General features: G+C 36.0%; 1 protein-coding gene across 1 annotated transcript in view; it reads right to left on the reverse strand.

The window, feature by feature from the left end:
- Eip63E (cyclin dependent kinase Eip63E) overlaps positions 1-16665 on the reverse strand; it is a 331847-nt gene that overhangs the window by 54057 nt on the left and 261125 nt on the right. Inside the window, exon 6 of the mRNA XM_089597237.1 lies at positions 5272-5816. Coding sequence (XP_089453363.1) covers positions 5272-5816 — 545 coding nt within the window. The remainder of the gene's footprint in view (positions 1-5271; positions 5817-16665) is intronic.

Here is a 16665-nt window from a genome sequence, read left to right on the forward strand (position 1 = left end):
GTCTATTGTTTTCCTTAATCTCAATAAGCTACAGTGGATGATTTTACTTTTATGGTAGCTAAAATTTAAGAAAATTTTTTATTTGTCAGATACAAAGATTTCAACAAGAATTTATTGTACACATATGATGTCATTTCAAATGCACGAATATTAATTTTAAATAAAAGGAATTTTTGTCCCGCGTAATGGGACAAAAGTACTTACTTTCGGCGCAGTATATCGAGAACATTTATTTTATTCTGCATTACATGTGTTACGTCGAAGACGGCGTAGGAGTAAATTTTGTATTTAGGCCTAAGCTTTCGTTTAATAGCCTGGGAACACGACAGCTAGGGTTGAGGACGGAGCACTAGGGTAGGAGCAGAGTAGATGATTATAGAAGGGTTAGCTAGCTACTTGGCCATCGGTATTTGTACCCACAGCACGTAACTGGCCATTTATTTGGAATTGGTAAGTTGGTTCCTTTTTGGAATTGGCCAGTATTTATGGTTTAAAAATTGGGTTGGCTAACTAAGAGCTGGCTGTTTGGCCGTCGGCATTTGCACCAACCGGCACGCAACTTAGCGGTACTTGATTTTTTAAATAGAGGCTAGTTGTTTGGCCATCGGCATTTGCACCAACCGGCACACAACTTAGCAGTATTTGATTTTTTTAAACAGAGGCTAGTTGCTTGGCCATCGGCATTTGCACCAACCGGCACACAACTTAGCGTTGCTTCCTTTAAATTATTTTTTTGAATTAAAAAATTTTTTTCACCACCTGCTTGGCCATTAATATCCGGATTGACCAGCACGCAATAGTGGGTTTTACGTAGAGAGAAAAACTATTGGGGGATATATAAGAATTAAGTTTAAAAGGTATTGTTACTAACTTTTATTAAAAAGAAAAAAAAGGGGGGTACAAATGGCTCTCGAGGCAAGATCCGGGTGGCCGGATATAATTTAAATCGAAATTGCGGACCGGATTCTCCAGGTCACGAATAGACTACGACCGGATTCTCCAGGTCGTGTATTCTAGTCTGGCTACTGCTCTTGGTGTTTTACCAAGCTGGCCTGGCCATTGAATGCATGGACCGGGTTCTCCAGGTCGTATGCCTTTAGTGTGGCTACTGCTCTAGGTATACACCCAAGCTGGCCTGACCATTGAACGAATTTTTCTGAGACTGAGCTGCTCGTGCAGGAGGCCATGGGCTTATATAGCCGAAGATCTTGCCTCCTTATCATTGCCACTACGGCCAGAGACGATGAGACGCACATAGGTTCTTAGAATTAGTCTGTATCATCTCGTGGCAGGGAGAGGGAGAGATTTCCTATATGTTTCCCGTCTTCCTTTACATATGCTGTTTTGGTTTTGGGGTGTCGCTTATTTGCTAAAGAATATAGTATGGTGACGATACTGGTCCCAGTGCTTGCTTATCGAAATTAGGTCATGTTACAGTTCACGTTATTTTTCGGCTTGGCGTCTCTGGGTATTGTTAGTGTTAGAGAAAGAAAGTGGTAGAAGTGTAGCATGGTGTTGTCAAGTCTCGTTGCATGAACGCTGGCCGATGTGTGGATCAACATCCTGGCTCGAGCGTTGGCTTATTTACGAATGGTTAAGACACAGAAGAGGAGAAGGATAGAAAATAATTATTAAGTTTCATCAGTCGATATCGACGCATAAGGAGGGAGGGAGATGTAGACTAGTTCTTCTTTGTCTTACTCGGTCTCTCCTTGTATGTGTGTCACGAAGCCTTAGCTTCGGTACTTGGTGTATGTGTGAGTGTATGTCATTTAGCTTGATACGAAAACGCGGCTTTACGAGGATAAGAAGAGGAGGAGAGGGAAAAAAAGGGTACGTCGAGCGCAGCCTCCATGTAACACATGATAAACAATTCGTACATGTATTACATATATCATAGCACACATGGAGGTACTTAAAATGCACGAATCATAACAAAAGTAGTATGTTAAGCTTTATGTATTCTATACTCACGCGTGCTAGAATACGTAATGATATTGAAATTTTAACTATTTTAATATGGGATTCTTAAAGAGCTATTGAAATTAGGTGTATTCTAACTTACTCAATTTTTATTATACCGAGTTTGATAACATTTGAGTTGGAAGATTCACTTCTGTTGGGGGGTCCTGAGACCCAACCTGATTTTTTACAAATTTAGAAAACTAATGTTAATACGAATTTTCTCATTTATAATTTATACACCGATCAAGATTCTTACTGCGACAGAATATTAGACTTAGAGAAGAAAACTTAAATCAACTTTTGAATCAAAAATTTGGTCCTTCGATTACACATTTAATACCATTCTTACAATTTTTCTCAATTTTTCACCATAATAAGAACAAAAAATCTGTTACGTACAATCATATTGTGTGATATCTTACATGAGTTGTATCTGATAACACATTGCTCTAATTTTCTGAATATTTATGTAGCAGATATTTAAAATAAGCATGATGAAAACTTTTATATTTTATTAGATGTTATTATTCATATTAATCTCAATGTGTGGTTGCCACGCGGAGCACGGGTTGACTTGCGAAGCGTGTACGGAGAAGTGACCCTACTAGTATTCACATATAACTCTATACCTTTACAAAACTTTCATGCCATTTCGGGCTTCCTATGAAGTATCATGTACTTTTCAAAACATCTTAATTAGGTTTCTTGTCTAATAGATTCTGTACACAACTTGTATATACTTCTACTGTACTGTACAAACCTTGTTTTGCAAATGAGTGTTTCTTATAACGTATAGCCTTTCTGACTTTTTTTTCCTAACTTTTCCTTCTGCATCTATTTTTTTATTCTGAACCCTAGTTCTTAAACTAACCTTGCTTCCTTCCCCAGGTGCTGAACAAAACTTAAACCAATGTTACCCTGACAAGCAGTGCCTTAAAAATAAATCCTAATCAGATTCATCTTCTGAAAAGCTGACTTGAAGACGACTTGAACCCATGCCGTATTGGCAATGCCATATTTTAGATGAACTCCTAACTCAGTGAGATACAATTTTTTCGAAAAAATTATACTTCTATAACATATTTTGAATTACTTTTAACTTTTTTTCTTTTTGACAGTTATGTGCAAATAACTAGTGAAATTACTAAATGATAATTAAAGTTATTTTTATCTCTAAACTTTCTGACGTAATAGTTTATTCACAATTAAAAGCTCATTATAATTATACTAAAGTATCAAATGAATCTAAAAGGTATACATTTTTTTTTATTAATGAGATTTTATAATAAATTTCTTGTACTTGAGTTGTGGTACAGGGGTCTTATGCCACCCAAACGACTGCGAATATTTCACAAAGCCAATTGACTTATTAATTAATGATAATTAAGGGAGCCACGATGCAAATAGAAAATTAATTTGAGAAAGCTAACACAATGATGCAGAAAAAACAAACGTCTTGATTAAAATATAATGCTTTACCAGCTGATTATGAGACTGAATTATTACAAAAAACAGAATTTAATCGTTGACAGAGTTTACGTTAATTAGCAGAGTATAGGATAGGCTGGAGTTAAAAAATTGAATACAAAAACATGATTTATAACACCGTTCTCCTTCTCAACTTCGTACCACGGTTATACGAATGAGGATGTTCTCTGTGGGTGCTTACAGATCGTGAACGTTGACGCAGCACGTAGCTTTAATTTAATGATTTGGACGAACAAAAAGAATAGTTTACACAAAAACACGTAAAGGCGTCTTGATACAACAGAAGCTCTATAAACTCAAAACCAATTAAAATTATCTAAGACAAGCTAAGTACACGATTTCTCAGAACTAATTGGAGACTGTTCTGTACAGAGGTAAGTGTCAGAGTGATTGAGGCCCACCGAATTTTCCAGTGGCGGTACCTTCTCTCTCTCTCTCTTTCTCTCTCTCTCTCTCTCTTGCTCTCTCTCTCTCTTTCTCTCTCTCTCTCTCTCTCTCTCTCTCTCTTATCCTCTTACTCTGTTATAAACATTTACAGCTGCTATATTCTTCATCCACTACTAAGTCCTGCATAATTAGAAATTGTAACGGGTCTGTAATACCTTCAATGAGCTCCTGTTACAGCCAAGGTACAATTTTGGATCAGGTACTTATGGTCTCCTTCACGTTCTCTCTCTCTCTCTCTCTCTTTTTTCCACAGTAACGTAATTTTTTAAAAATTATTTTTATCTTTTTTAGATTGGAAATTTTCGAAACCATTTAATTTTTTATAGTACCGAGTTCAGTAACAGACCATTTTAAAATTGAAGTTCTGACCTTCTTATAAATAGTAGTAAAAATTTGCACACACGAAAACTGTAATAATTATAAGTTAATACAGAAAGAGACAGTAAAATCAAAACATGCTGCATAGGAAGTTCATAGGTGTAGAGTTTCGAAAAAAAATTCATGACAGAGAAAAACATTTTTAAGTATTATACTAATGGCTCCTAGCTCACTCCTTTTATCAGAAGTCTTAGTAGTACAAGTTGCATAATAAGTGGATCTTTTGGGCAGTGCGTCCTAAGAGTTATTCTTTATGTACATATAGTGTCGTTGTATCAGTTGATCTTCTAAGCATTACGTCTTAGTAGCGATTTTAAGGTATTGGCGAATTATCGTTTCTATGGAAGTATTATTGAGATTTACAATTGCACTTTCAACTACACGTACATCTCGAGAAGCGTCGTAACTTAAGTCAGGGGTAGTACGAATCTGACTGTACTCCTACAGACTCGTCAATATTCCATAATTTACACTAGGTTATAAAGTTATGCATGAAGTAAATGGCAAAAAATGTCAAGGTTTGTGAAAATACATGGATATTAAAATTCATGCTCCTACATTTAGAAATTTTGAAACACAGCAAAACTGTATTTTTGGTACCTTACAACTAAATTGAAAGTGGAAGAATCCACCTAAACTTCACTTGTTTTTTAATGAAAAAGTCAAACCAATTAAAAGTAATTTTATGTCAAGTAGGGAAACCGTAAAAGCATGGATATTCAGCTAACCATTTTATATTTATAACATATGACGTAATATAGTTAGAGCTTCATCTCTCCTAGCATTCTTTTCACAGTTTTATCTCCTTGATTTAACATTACTCAATGTATTAAACTAACAAAAAAAAGTTAAACTACATGCAAATTTGGATTTCTTAAAGCCTTATTACTAAAAATAAAACAAAAAAGGTTACGCAAGTCTTACAAATAACTAAGGATATAAATAACGACTAATTATATAAATATATATAATATTCAACTATTAATAACATACCATCTGGTAACTCATAAATTTTGATTGGCAACGAAGAAAAATAAGGATGATGTAAAGCATCATGAGCACCAATCCTATTATCTGGATTCAGTTGCAAAAGTGATGATGCCATGTTATCAACGTCAGCTACATCGTATAATTTCGGGAATGAAATTCCAAGCTTTTTGAGTGGATAAAAGGCAAATCGGTTAGGCTTGTATCCTGGCAATCGTGTAACCCCTGGCCAGGTTTCTTCAGTAGGTGTTCCAAGAATCTTGAAAATCTTATCTAGTTGATCGTAAGTACATCGAACTCCAGGAAAAGTGGGGACTCCTGTTAACATTTCTACAAAAATGCATCCTACACCCCACATGTCTAATGAAGTAGAATATTCTGTAGAACCAAGTAAGACATCTGGGGGTCTATACCATAGAGTAACAACTTCATGCGAATAAGTATGCGATGGGACAGATTTTGCCCTAGCTAGACCAAAATCTGCAAGTTTTAATTCTCCTATTTCACTGATCAAAAGATTTTGTGGCTTTACGTCCCGATGTAATACTCTCCTGAAAAAATCCAACTGATTAAATCTAAAACATTACGAAAATATGAGTTGTACACAAGTTTAGTACATGGACAGAGTTTGAAATATAAGCATTTTGTGTTTTTAGTCTGCTTGGTCAAAAATTAAGATCTTGTTAATTTTTTCCATACAAACTATTTATAATCAGTCTTTACGGTAACTCAATTAATTTTAAGAGGTGCCGAAACTATTTTTTTTTAAATAAAATCTAATAGCATTCTTGACTATTTAACATAAAATAGATCGAATGTAGAAAAATAAAAACTTATACTTTAAAAAAAAAAAAAAAAATTTATAAAGGAAAACTGTCAAACAATAACGCCAGCTTGTGCTTATAAATAAACAGATAACTAACGGAGAAATACCGCATTTTGTTTTAAGAAACAAAGATTAAAAAAAAAAATTTCAGTAAAATTTAAATGATTTACCACTTATAAATATCACTTTGATTACTTAAATCAAGACGAACATTTTTTCACATTTTATCACAAATTGTTTCAACAATCTCGATACAATTAGCAGAGAAAAGCTATAAGAACGTTTTGTGCGAACTTAGGACTTAATTCTTAAGCATGAATTATTTTCATGCTCTATATGTCAACATATTAGTGGTCACTAGATTAAAATTATTTAGGTTACCTTAAGAGTTGCAAGAGTGGCGCAAGGGCCTACTTTGCATCCAAAGCGAAGGAAATGCGCCAAGCCGAATTCGCAATCGCAACAGCGGCTGCAGCGAAAGAGACAGGAAAAGACTCGAGAAGATTAGAGTAGTACGGCAAAAATCAGGCAGTGGACCACACCGAGAGCGTCAGGAGGCAAGACCGAGTATGTGAGCAACTAGGTTGAGGTCGCGTGAGCAAGTCGAGGAAAACGAAAGGACCAGACTGTTGTCGAGGGCCAAATTTCCCGCCACAGAGAGCGAGAGAGAGGCCAGAGACCCACCCTGGAGCCCGAGACGAAAGTTCACGGTCGGGATCTATCAAACGTCAGGACGACGTAGGGGTGTTCTGATCTTTCGGGTTCAAGAGAGGGCAAGGGGGAGTAGAGTATTCCAGGTCTAGGACGAATAGAGAAGTCGTGTATAAGAGTGAGAGAGAGTAGAGCAGGGACTTGATGAGTCGAGCTCAGTGTGTGTGTGTGTGTGTGAGAGAGAGAGAGAGAGTGTGTGTGTGAGCACGGGAGTATAGTGTTGTGGATATGGGGCCAAAGAGTGTGGCCATTTTGTAAAATACGTGTCAATCCAAGGAACGACGAGTGGAAGTGCTCGTGCGATCGCGGTTATCGTTTCACGCCATAGCCACTGAATTGCCGACATCATCGAGCAGTGTAATTGTGAGAAAACATAGAGCCTTGAGTAATCCTAGACTCCGTGTTAAATTAGTTATCATTCCCCTGTCCTTACGGAGCCGAGAGCGCTCGACGTGAGCTTTGTTTTGGTTAGTGAAGGACGATAAGGAAGTGGACACAGAGAGAGATCACGACCGAAAAAGCCTGTTTTCGGATCATGGAACTCCGTCACAGAAAACAACGTAACAAATTGGCACCCCTTGTGGAAGCAACGAGCACATTAGGGATCAGGGAGTACGTCAAGATTAAGGTATCATAGTTGTAAAAGGTTTTCAGTTCTCGGGGTTTTAAAAAAGTGGATTTTATTTTACTTGCGTGAGGGTATGGGGGCGCATGTGCGGACAGGACGTAATTAGTAAAAATATGTTGGATGACTGTTACTGGATTTTCGTGTATGGTTAGTTAATGCCCTAGAGGTAGTGTACTTGGACGATAGGGTACAAGTCAGGTGTCCCGATCAGGGTAAGGTAAGTAAGATTTCCTAGCGATTGCCGGACATAAAATAAAAAGATTCCAGATAGATTGTACGAGTCCCTAGTAATAGTCAATTGGGATACTGAATAACTGAATTACTTAATAGTCGAGTATGGCATTAATCTATACCCATTTAATATTTGTATCGTAAGTCTATCTATGGGCCTTGGCGCTGGAAATCGTATCGCCCCACGCATAAAGTAACTTTATACTAAGGTGAAGTGTTGCGTGCTACACGATTATTTTGCCTCCAAATGCTGTGCCACATTGAGGTGCTGCAGTAAACTAGTAAGTATCTGTAACACTATTAGTAATAGTGAATTATAACGTAACGTGAGCTCGGGTTGTATCTACGCTGTGCCAACGGTAAATTCCTTGGGAAGCTCTGTGAACTATACCATCTTAAAGAGAGAAAGTAAGCCTTTATGGCAAGCATTGGTTGCTTACACTATAACTTTTTTTAAAGACTCGTATACGTGAGTCCAGAGTAGACCCACGCTGTCAAATCGGCTGCACCTCTGGAGGCTCTGTGACTGGCAGGTTAGACCGTGAGCTCGTACTTGGTTAAGTGCCAACGACAGTACTGTAGCTTTGTGGTAAGATAGAGCGTATGATGGCCGCAAGATCAGACGAAGTCGAGAGGCTGTTGAAGGGGTCTCGACAGGGCCATCACATCAAACGTTTAGTCAATAACCTGCCAAGAGACAAGCTTGACGGTAAGTTGAGAATTAGGAAATTGAGTGTCCAAGGAGACGAATAAGTATAGAGAGATGGATTACTTCGTTACTGCCTGATCAAAGCGTACCCGGAAAATGACGAGATACCTTTGGAAGAGGGAGACTTAGTTCTTTCAGCTGCCAGTTAGCCTTAACGAGGAGATATATGAGGACGAGAAACAAACCCCAGAAGCTGCTGGGCACAGCTCTGGAGAATTATTGGAGGGGAATATGACATCCAAGATGGCATCGCGGTGTAAGTTAAATCTTAATGCAGTAACTGCGGAGGAAATGGAGCATCAGGCTCAAGCCAAACGCACTCACATATTTCTGGAAGCTTTGGCAAAGGCTGTAAGACAGAGTGGGGAATAGAAACGGAAGGAACTGCGGGAGGAGGTTCCTCAGACGTGGGGTGGGGGTAACGCGCTGGATTCAAGCTGGTATTCACACCCCACGCAAGATATGTCACGGGCCCCAACGTCCTGCACTACATTGACGCTTACCACGACAACGTGTACGACTTCAAGGTCATTCACGACACCAACCTTGGGAGCCATAGCACTAGGGACACGTGGGGACCTATTGAATAAGATAGGCTACTTAACACCGTATCTAAAACCATGGGTACTCACTAATGTACCGTTATTCCCACAGCAGATGGCATAACACTCTGAGCAGCATATCTATACCTTGTTGCCTAACCAGGGTACACAAAGGCAGATATTTATGTTTTTCAACCCTCTGGTACCGCAGTCCAACCAACATTTGGGATTGTTGAGGATGGACGCGAGGGTGGGAACGTCAATGGCACCCTTGGATATAAAATGGAGGCCCAGGTACCTTCGAAGACCCCTAAACTCCGGCCACGGACGAGCGCAGTTCAGAGGGAGAAGACATAGGAAGACGACTTCTAAACTGCCGAAAACTGGAGAAAATTTCACCGTAACTCTAGGACACCGCCTTACATTCCAGGAAATAAAAACAAGGAGGTGGTAGGGCGAGAGACTAAAAAGAGAGTACGAGTCGACGAGGACCCCCCTCCCCACCATATCCACGTTTGTCATTAATTGACGATTCAGAGTTTCCAGACGAAGAGATATACTACATCATGCCCCCACCGGTACGACCTACTTAACGAGTGAGGTACAACAGGGGTATCAAAAAAGCGCTTCTTGATCAGTCAACCTAAGGATCGGTAAGAGACTAACTGTTACCTCGAAGAATTGAGAGTAAAAACGACTCTGAAAGACCGAGATAACTGGACGGATTCAAATAGCGAAAATGATTAACGAGAAGATGGAGGAAGGTTCCAACTGACGGAAAAGACTGACCGCGTAACCGAAATGGTCAAGATGAGACCGAGGGCTCCAGTAAACGTAATGCGGGACGTTCGAACCGGTTCTTAAAAGGCGGGCAATCCCAAGCCGTCATCTTAAAGAGCTAGGGCTTGAAATATACTGGCGAGAAGGAAAAGGAGGATCTGGAAAACTTTCTTGACCGACTGGAAAATGGTTGGGCTAGCTCTAGCCACCGAGCGTATTGCTCCAACAGGCGCGGGCGGTTCCGCACCGTAAAACACGACTTCGTAAAGTGGTAAAACTTCTATCAGGCCTTTAAAAGGCAGTTTGGAGGAGATTATAAGAAGAAAAACCTGGTACAAGATTTCTATGCCCAGACCCTGGGCAAGACGGAGAAAATCTCCGTTTTCCTTACAAACTTTCGGTACATTGCCTCCAAGTTCCACACGCGGTTACCCGACAGAACTTTGGCTGATCGGGCCTAATGTAACATCCTGCCAGAATACTGGCAGGCGATGACCGACAAGGTGATCTGCTCTCTAGAAGATATAAAGACCTATGGGAGTAGATGGGACAATCAGAAAGACCTAGACGGATGCTACAAGCCACCTCCAATAGCTGACGCCATGCACGTACTGCTTACTTAGATGCAGCTTACTCTAATCCTCTCGGGAGCATTCGTTTCGCCGAAGTGCGAGAGTTGACTGAGCAACGAGGAGAGGAGAATGAGAGCTGAAGAGATCTTTGGCTTGGAAACGAAGGTTCCACGTATGACGAGCCCCGCTTTAACATAAACATTATAAAAAAAAGTATTCCGAGGATTATTACGACGATAAAATTGTATTTATGATAGTCTCTATAAATGTCCCACTTTTCTTGTACATATCTTAAAAGCAGGTAAAGTTGACCCAAGACACTATTGTGTGTATGTGTGTGTGTGTTTGATTGTATATATCCTAAGAGCACGTAAAGTCCGCAGACGTCACCTTTTATAAATACACATACATATACACACCCAATAATGACCTTAAGAAAATGTGTAACTAGAGTAAATTTTTCATTTTATTTCGCTAACCCAACCACGCTATACCACACTACCAAAGCGCATGAGCAACAAAAAAAAATTTTTGAATCCTTATTCTACGCCTCATTCACAAAAAAAAAATTATAAAAAAAAACGCTTTTATCGAGAATTGAACCAGCAATCTTCTACACACTAGCTGAGTACCCTATCCAATCTGCTATAAGCGAAACCTATTATAGATTAACCCATTTCTTCTTGTTCTAGTTTAGTTCACAACTTATCTCTGATTTTAATATTTATTCACTGTTTATTAAGTAATCAGATTTGATTATGTATAACATCAATTTTTTGACAAAAAAGTTTTATCATAGAATAAGAATACATCATGTCATGAATTATTAAATAGTAAAATTCTGATAAATAGAAAAACTTCAAAGTTAATCTAAAAAGTTATAACTAAATGTATGTGTTACAATTTACAGGTAAAGTACATTTTTTTATTTCTTTTTTAATAATACTTTGAATTAACAAATCACCTCTTTTAACTAAAATAAATATAATATTTATTTTTTTTTTTTAATTATGTATGTGCATCTATAAAACAACATTATTAACTTTGACCTTGAGATTTATTGATAGCCCTTCAACGTTACATTTCATTGATTTAGTAATTCTCAATTAAGTACCATTAGATAAGCCATCTTTCTAATTAGCATTACTATGGCACTTATTTTTATACTAATACGGATACTATTTAACTTTTCTATTAAAAAATTATTATAAATATTATTGTTTGACTTATTAACTCTTTATACGTTGCGTTATCGTTGCTGTAATAGGTTTTAGTTTATCATATTAATTTTCAAGGAATTCTTTTATTTAAGATACGAGTATACTCATTACGTGACGTAAGTGTAAAACCATTAACCAAACAACTTTTTAGATTACCGAATGTTTGAGAACATACATTATTTGATATCGATTCTCAATGATAAAAGCAAATATTGAATCGTAATTAAAAAATTTTAAATATCAATAACAACAATTATTTAATAGTTTTTTAAATGATACTAATTTCATAACTGCATTATTGAAGCTTCATCCTAAATAATCAAATCATCTTTTTGTAACTTTTTGTTAACTTTTTTGAATTCTAAAAACAAGCATTCTATATTGTTTCAGTCTAACGGAAGTCTAAAAGTTCTATGACTTGTCATACCTTCTGGAAGTAATACTGATGTTATGATTGAATAATTATATCAAGCTGGTAGTGGTGTTTTACAGTTTTATACTATTTGTAAAAAAAAATTTTTATAGAAAACAATTTTTTGTTCGTTTCCAAGCTCGATAGCTAAATTTACAAATGACTTTTAGCACAAACTGAAAATTCTATATCTAGCATCATTATAACTACTTACTTCATTAAATATTTTTCTTCCTTCGTATTGAATTTTAAAATTTCAATGCATGCTCTATTACTACGACTGTAAGTGTAGTGATAAATACATATTTTATGCTTTGGATTTATGCACAACATTTTACGTGAATATAACATTCATAATTTATCAATAAAAATTTATTATTAAGTACAAGCGAGTAGTTATCTACTAAAATTTTCTGCCAAAATTTTGTAAATATGTTTATTAAATATGTTATTGGTTCTTTTATATTGCGGTTGACCGTTTGTTCAGAATGTAGATAGAATTCGAATACCTTTGTAAAAGGTTATAGGAAAATTTTTTGTGCATTTTTGATTGGAATTAACTATACCAGGACTATGTTCCGTCTGAGGACCGTGAAGCATGTGTTTCATAACTAGTTTTGTAAGTTCCACATTATCCGAAGAAATTTCAGCAGAAATAAGTATATCAATTTAATCAAGTAGTGTATCAGGCATAATATTTTTTAAACAACTTGTAGAGTTATTGAAATGTACGGATGATGGAGACCACATTCCTCAAATTCATTTGTATAAACGTATTTCTACACTTTACCAAAAGTATAATGTTTAATATTATCTAAAATCAATTCATTTAAAATATAATAATCCAACTGTAATATTTAGAATATCATTTGCCGCCGTATGTTTTAAAGATTTGGATGGAACTTGATTTCATTTTCTTTCTATTTATGATAACATTTTACTGTAATAAACGATTCCGGTTTATCACATTTTTTCATTATAGCTATTGCATCCTGACAGTGCTTCTGCATACATCCTGAACTTTTATTGCTACCCTTACGGAAGTTTATTTTTAAAACTTTTTCATATCTTAGATTATATCTCAAATAATTGAAACGGTTGTATTCAATTTTTAAATGAGAATGAATAAAAAATTCTTGAGGCAATCTTCCCCCATATTATAATAAACTAAAATTCTCGTAATCTCATCTGTAAGACAGTTTGTCTTCATAATATTTAAACATAGTAAGTTTTTACTTCTCCTGAAGTAATGTTAAGTGTAAGCAGTACTTCAGTTAAAATCTTCTAGAGAAAAAAATTATAGACTTACCATCTCATCAATAAAATAACAGACTTGACTTAGAAATATTTCTTTGGGACAGTTATCTGCCAATCACTTAGGGTATACACATAAATAAAAATTTTTCGAAAGTACTGAGTTTAAAACTATAATAGCAACACATCTTACTGTGAATGGTTCAATGTATGTACGTTTAAGTGACCATTTTTTCGTAAAAAAATTATTTTATTATTCAATAGTTTTGTCTACGTATAAAATTTGATATAAATGTTTGTACTTGTTGGTTATTCAATTGTTCTTTATAATCTTCGTCGAAGATTGAATATGCTCTTTAACAGATTATAGTTTTTAAAGTGAGAACTTTTCTTTAAGCACGCCACGGTTGGAGACCAGAATGGTAGAAACATACATATATATATACACTGCAGCTCGGTGGCACTCGAGTCTCATCGTTCGTCTTCGGATTCAGACACACATATATATATATAGTCAGCATGTAGTGTTACGCATATTCCTATTGCCATAATTCCGTGTAGTTTGTTACTGTGTACAGTGTCCCTGTATACAATGTATAGTGTATACGTGCACGTATGTATGTGTGTAACTTGTTTACAAAAACAGAATTATGAATGTAACCATGCAATCATGAAAGTGTACTCGTATGATAAGTGTGTAAGTGTACTTTCTACTTTTACTGTGCAAGTGTGTAACTGTGTACATGTTTGCCTGCGCGCATGTGTGTGGAGTATAGTAGTTAATTTAATACTATATACACTAGTTAACATTATTATTTTGATAAAGTACATTAACAAATAATTTTTGCATTTATTGCAAATCGATGCAGATAGCCAGTATTTAAAAACAGAAAAACGCAACCAAATACCATACAACCAGGCTTTAATCTTCATGGCCCATTTGAAAAATACAACATCAGACCGTCCTTCCACCAACCAAGTTAAAAAACATACGTAAGAAATTAATGGTTCTCTGTCTGGATTTTCATGTTTACATATACGTAGAACTGCGTTTATTATACTGTCGTCAACTTCTTCGTCAATTTGCAACCTTTTAAGCTGACTTAATTTATAAGCAATCCTGAAGTATAAAAGCTTTCCACTGCGTTAAATTCTAAAAAACTGTTTAAATTGACGTCATTCCAGGGAGCATCATGACCAACTGTTGGTTGGCTGTTTGTCGTATTATTTTCAATTTGACGTGCGTCTATTGTTTGCATATTATCTTTATCTGATAATACCAAATCACTCATACTTTTCATATCCAAATATGTTTTTTTTTCTTAGTTAAACTCATCAACACTCTTTGGAAAATACTTAAAGCCAACATTTGCAATTGTAATACTTCCACGTCGATTCTATTATTCAAAATACAGATCATAGTCAACATTCCAGTCAACATTTTCTTCTGCCGATGACTTAGCTTCACTTGCAGAGTCCTTTTTATCAACCATTTCTTTACTTTTAATTTTAGCGATTTTATTACTATTCCTTTTTAATTGTTCTATTGGATACTCATGTGCTCCATCGTCTCATTTGGTTGTCATATTCACAACTGACAGCTTCTTTTCTTTTAAGTACTTTTCTTGTGGGTGTTAAAGCGCTCGTTTTATCACTATTTACAGTACAAATGTCCACATCACCACTGCGTAGTTCAGATTTCCCCATATTCGTATCACAATCTTTTTTAATACCACCTATCACATCGTTAACATTATATTCACTTGATTTACTAGTACTTTTATTTAAATCGTTCTTCTATGGCCTCGTTGTTCTTAAATCAAACTTCCGCATTATTAACCGTTCACTGATATTTTTTAATAATTTTTTTGCAGCGCTTGGAATTAATTGCCGCATTCTTCCGTCAAAAACAAAACATTTTATTATTTTGTTCCAACTTTCTATGCAGGCGTTTGAGTTTCTCCGAATTCCAAACTGCTGTAACACAATTTCGGACCACAGGAGGTAGTATGGTAATAATTCTTTCAAAAGATATAAAACAAAAGATCGTAAATAATACTTGTTTTCTTTTCCGGATTTAGGTTCTTCTTGCATAGTGTCGTCATAGAGTTTTAGAAAAGTTTGATAAAACTTCGACCGATCTCTTTTTGTGGTTCTTGAACTGAATTCATTATCAGTAAAGCAATCATCTACATCACTGTCATCCTCTTTGTCATCCTCATTGACATCGCTATCCATCAGATCAAGTTTTTTTATACTGTCCAATTTTTGCACATACTCCGTATGGTTTTTTACCTCATATTTAAAACCAAACTTTATAAAAATTTAAAATAACTCTACAGCTTTTCTCATGTCAGTTGCATGCAGCAATAATTCGGTGGCTGATCGGGACAACGATTGTATTTTTAACATTAGACGGAAAATTTTTTATGCGTTTAATTGCAGCTTTTATCAAGTGGCTGGAGCACAGATGCAAAACCGTCAAATACCTTGATGTATCTGTGTTTTTATATACTTTAGCAAATGAAATATCTAAGTAAAGTTCTAAATAAATATTGCTAAATGGTTTGCATGCCATTTGTATCATAGCTTTGCTGCAGTCAGGTCAATGATAGATACAAGAAGCCATCGACTAGAATAAGTTTTAAGACTTTTAACCAAAATGTCTAGAGAGTAGTGTTTGCTTCGGACACTATGGCCGCAAGTAATTAATTCTAATGTGGCCACCGGAGGTCGCCATTCTAGCTCCGGTATTACGACACTGTAATAAAATACTCGGGCGTCAGAATCAGTAGGCTGAGAAAATATACTACCATTTGCATCTAGATGTAAACATAAAGAATGGTTTATCGAAACTCTAATGACTTCCATTATCTGCTTATGGGTAAACAAAGTGACGGAGAACGATGGGTATACCAAGTAACCTTCTATAAATACTGACACGTATTTGCCTTTCAAATCCTCATCAGTTAGTAGTGTATGTCGTAATTTACATAAAAATAAATTGAAATCTGAGTCCAAATCAAATTTTTTTTAGATTCGCTGGATATTTTATACAAAATTGTAGTTGAAGGTGCATGATTTCGACTTCCACTCGCCAAAACATCGTGCTTATTTTGGCTCAACATTTCACCTGCTAGAACAGTCACATGCATTTTTTCACAATTTTTGAGTATACAAATCTCTTTTATCGCCTTTTACGAACCGTCTTTCTATTTGTTCTCCATCATGATTGTAACTGCCAGCTATTATAGAAACGTGAGCTGTGTAGTCGCAAATAGATGTTGTTTTCTCATACATCACAAATTTGTATTTACATTAACTACTCATTTTATGTTCTGCTACAGTAATAAATGGCGTATATTTAATGTTTCTAATATTGCCCTCGTTAAGTTCATGGTACTTAAACTGTAGAAAATGTTTGTCATTGACGGATTCGAAATAATCGCTCATACAATCAGTCTATCCAGTGGACAATTTCGCTGCATTTGGAGACCAAAATTTTTCGAAAAACA

Source organism: Copidosoma floridanum, unplaced genomic scaffold, assembly GCF_036245765.1.
Source record: "Copidosoma floridanum isolate Cflo_tuat_1 unplaced genomic scaffold, Cflo_Japanese_pri ptg000031l, whole genome shotgun sequence".
NCBI lineage: Eukaryota > Metazoa > Arthropoda > Insecta > Hymenoptera > Encyrtidae > Copidosoma > Copidosoma floridanum.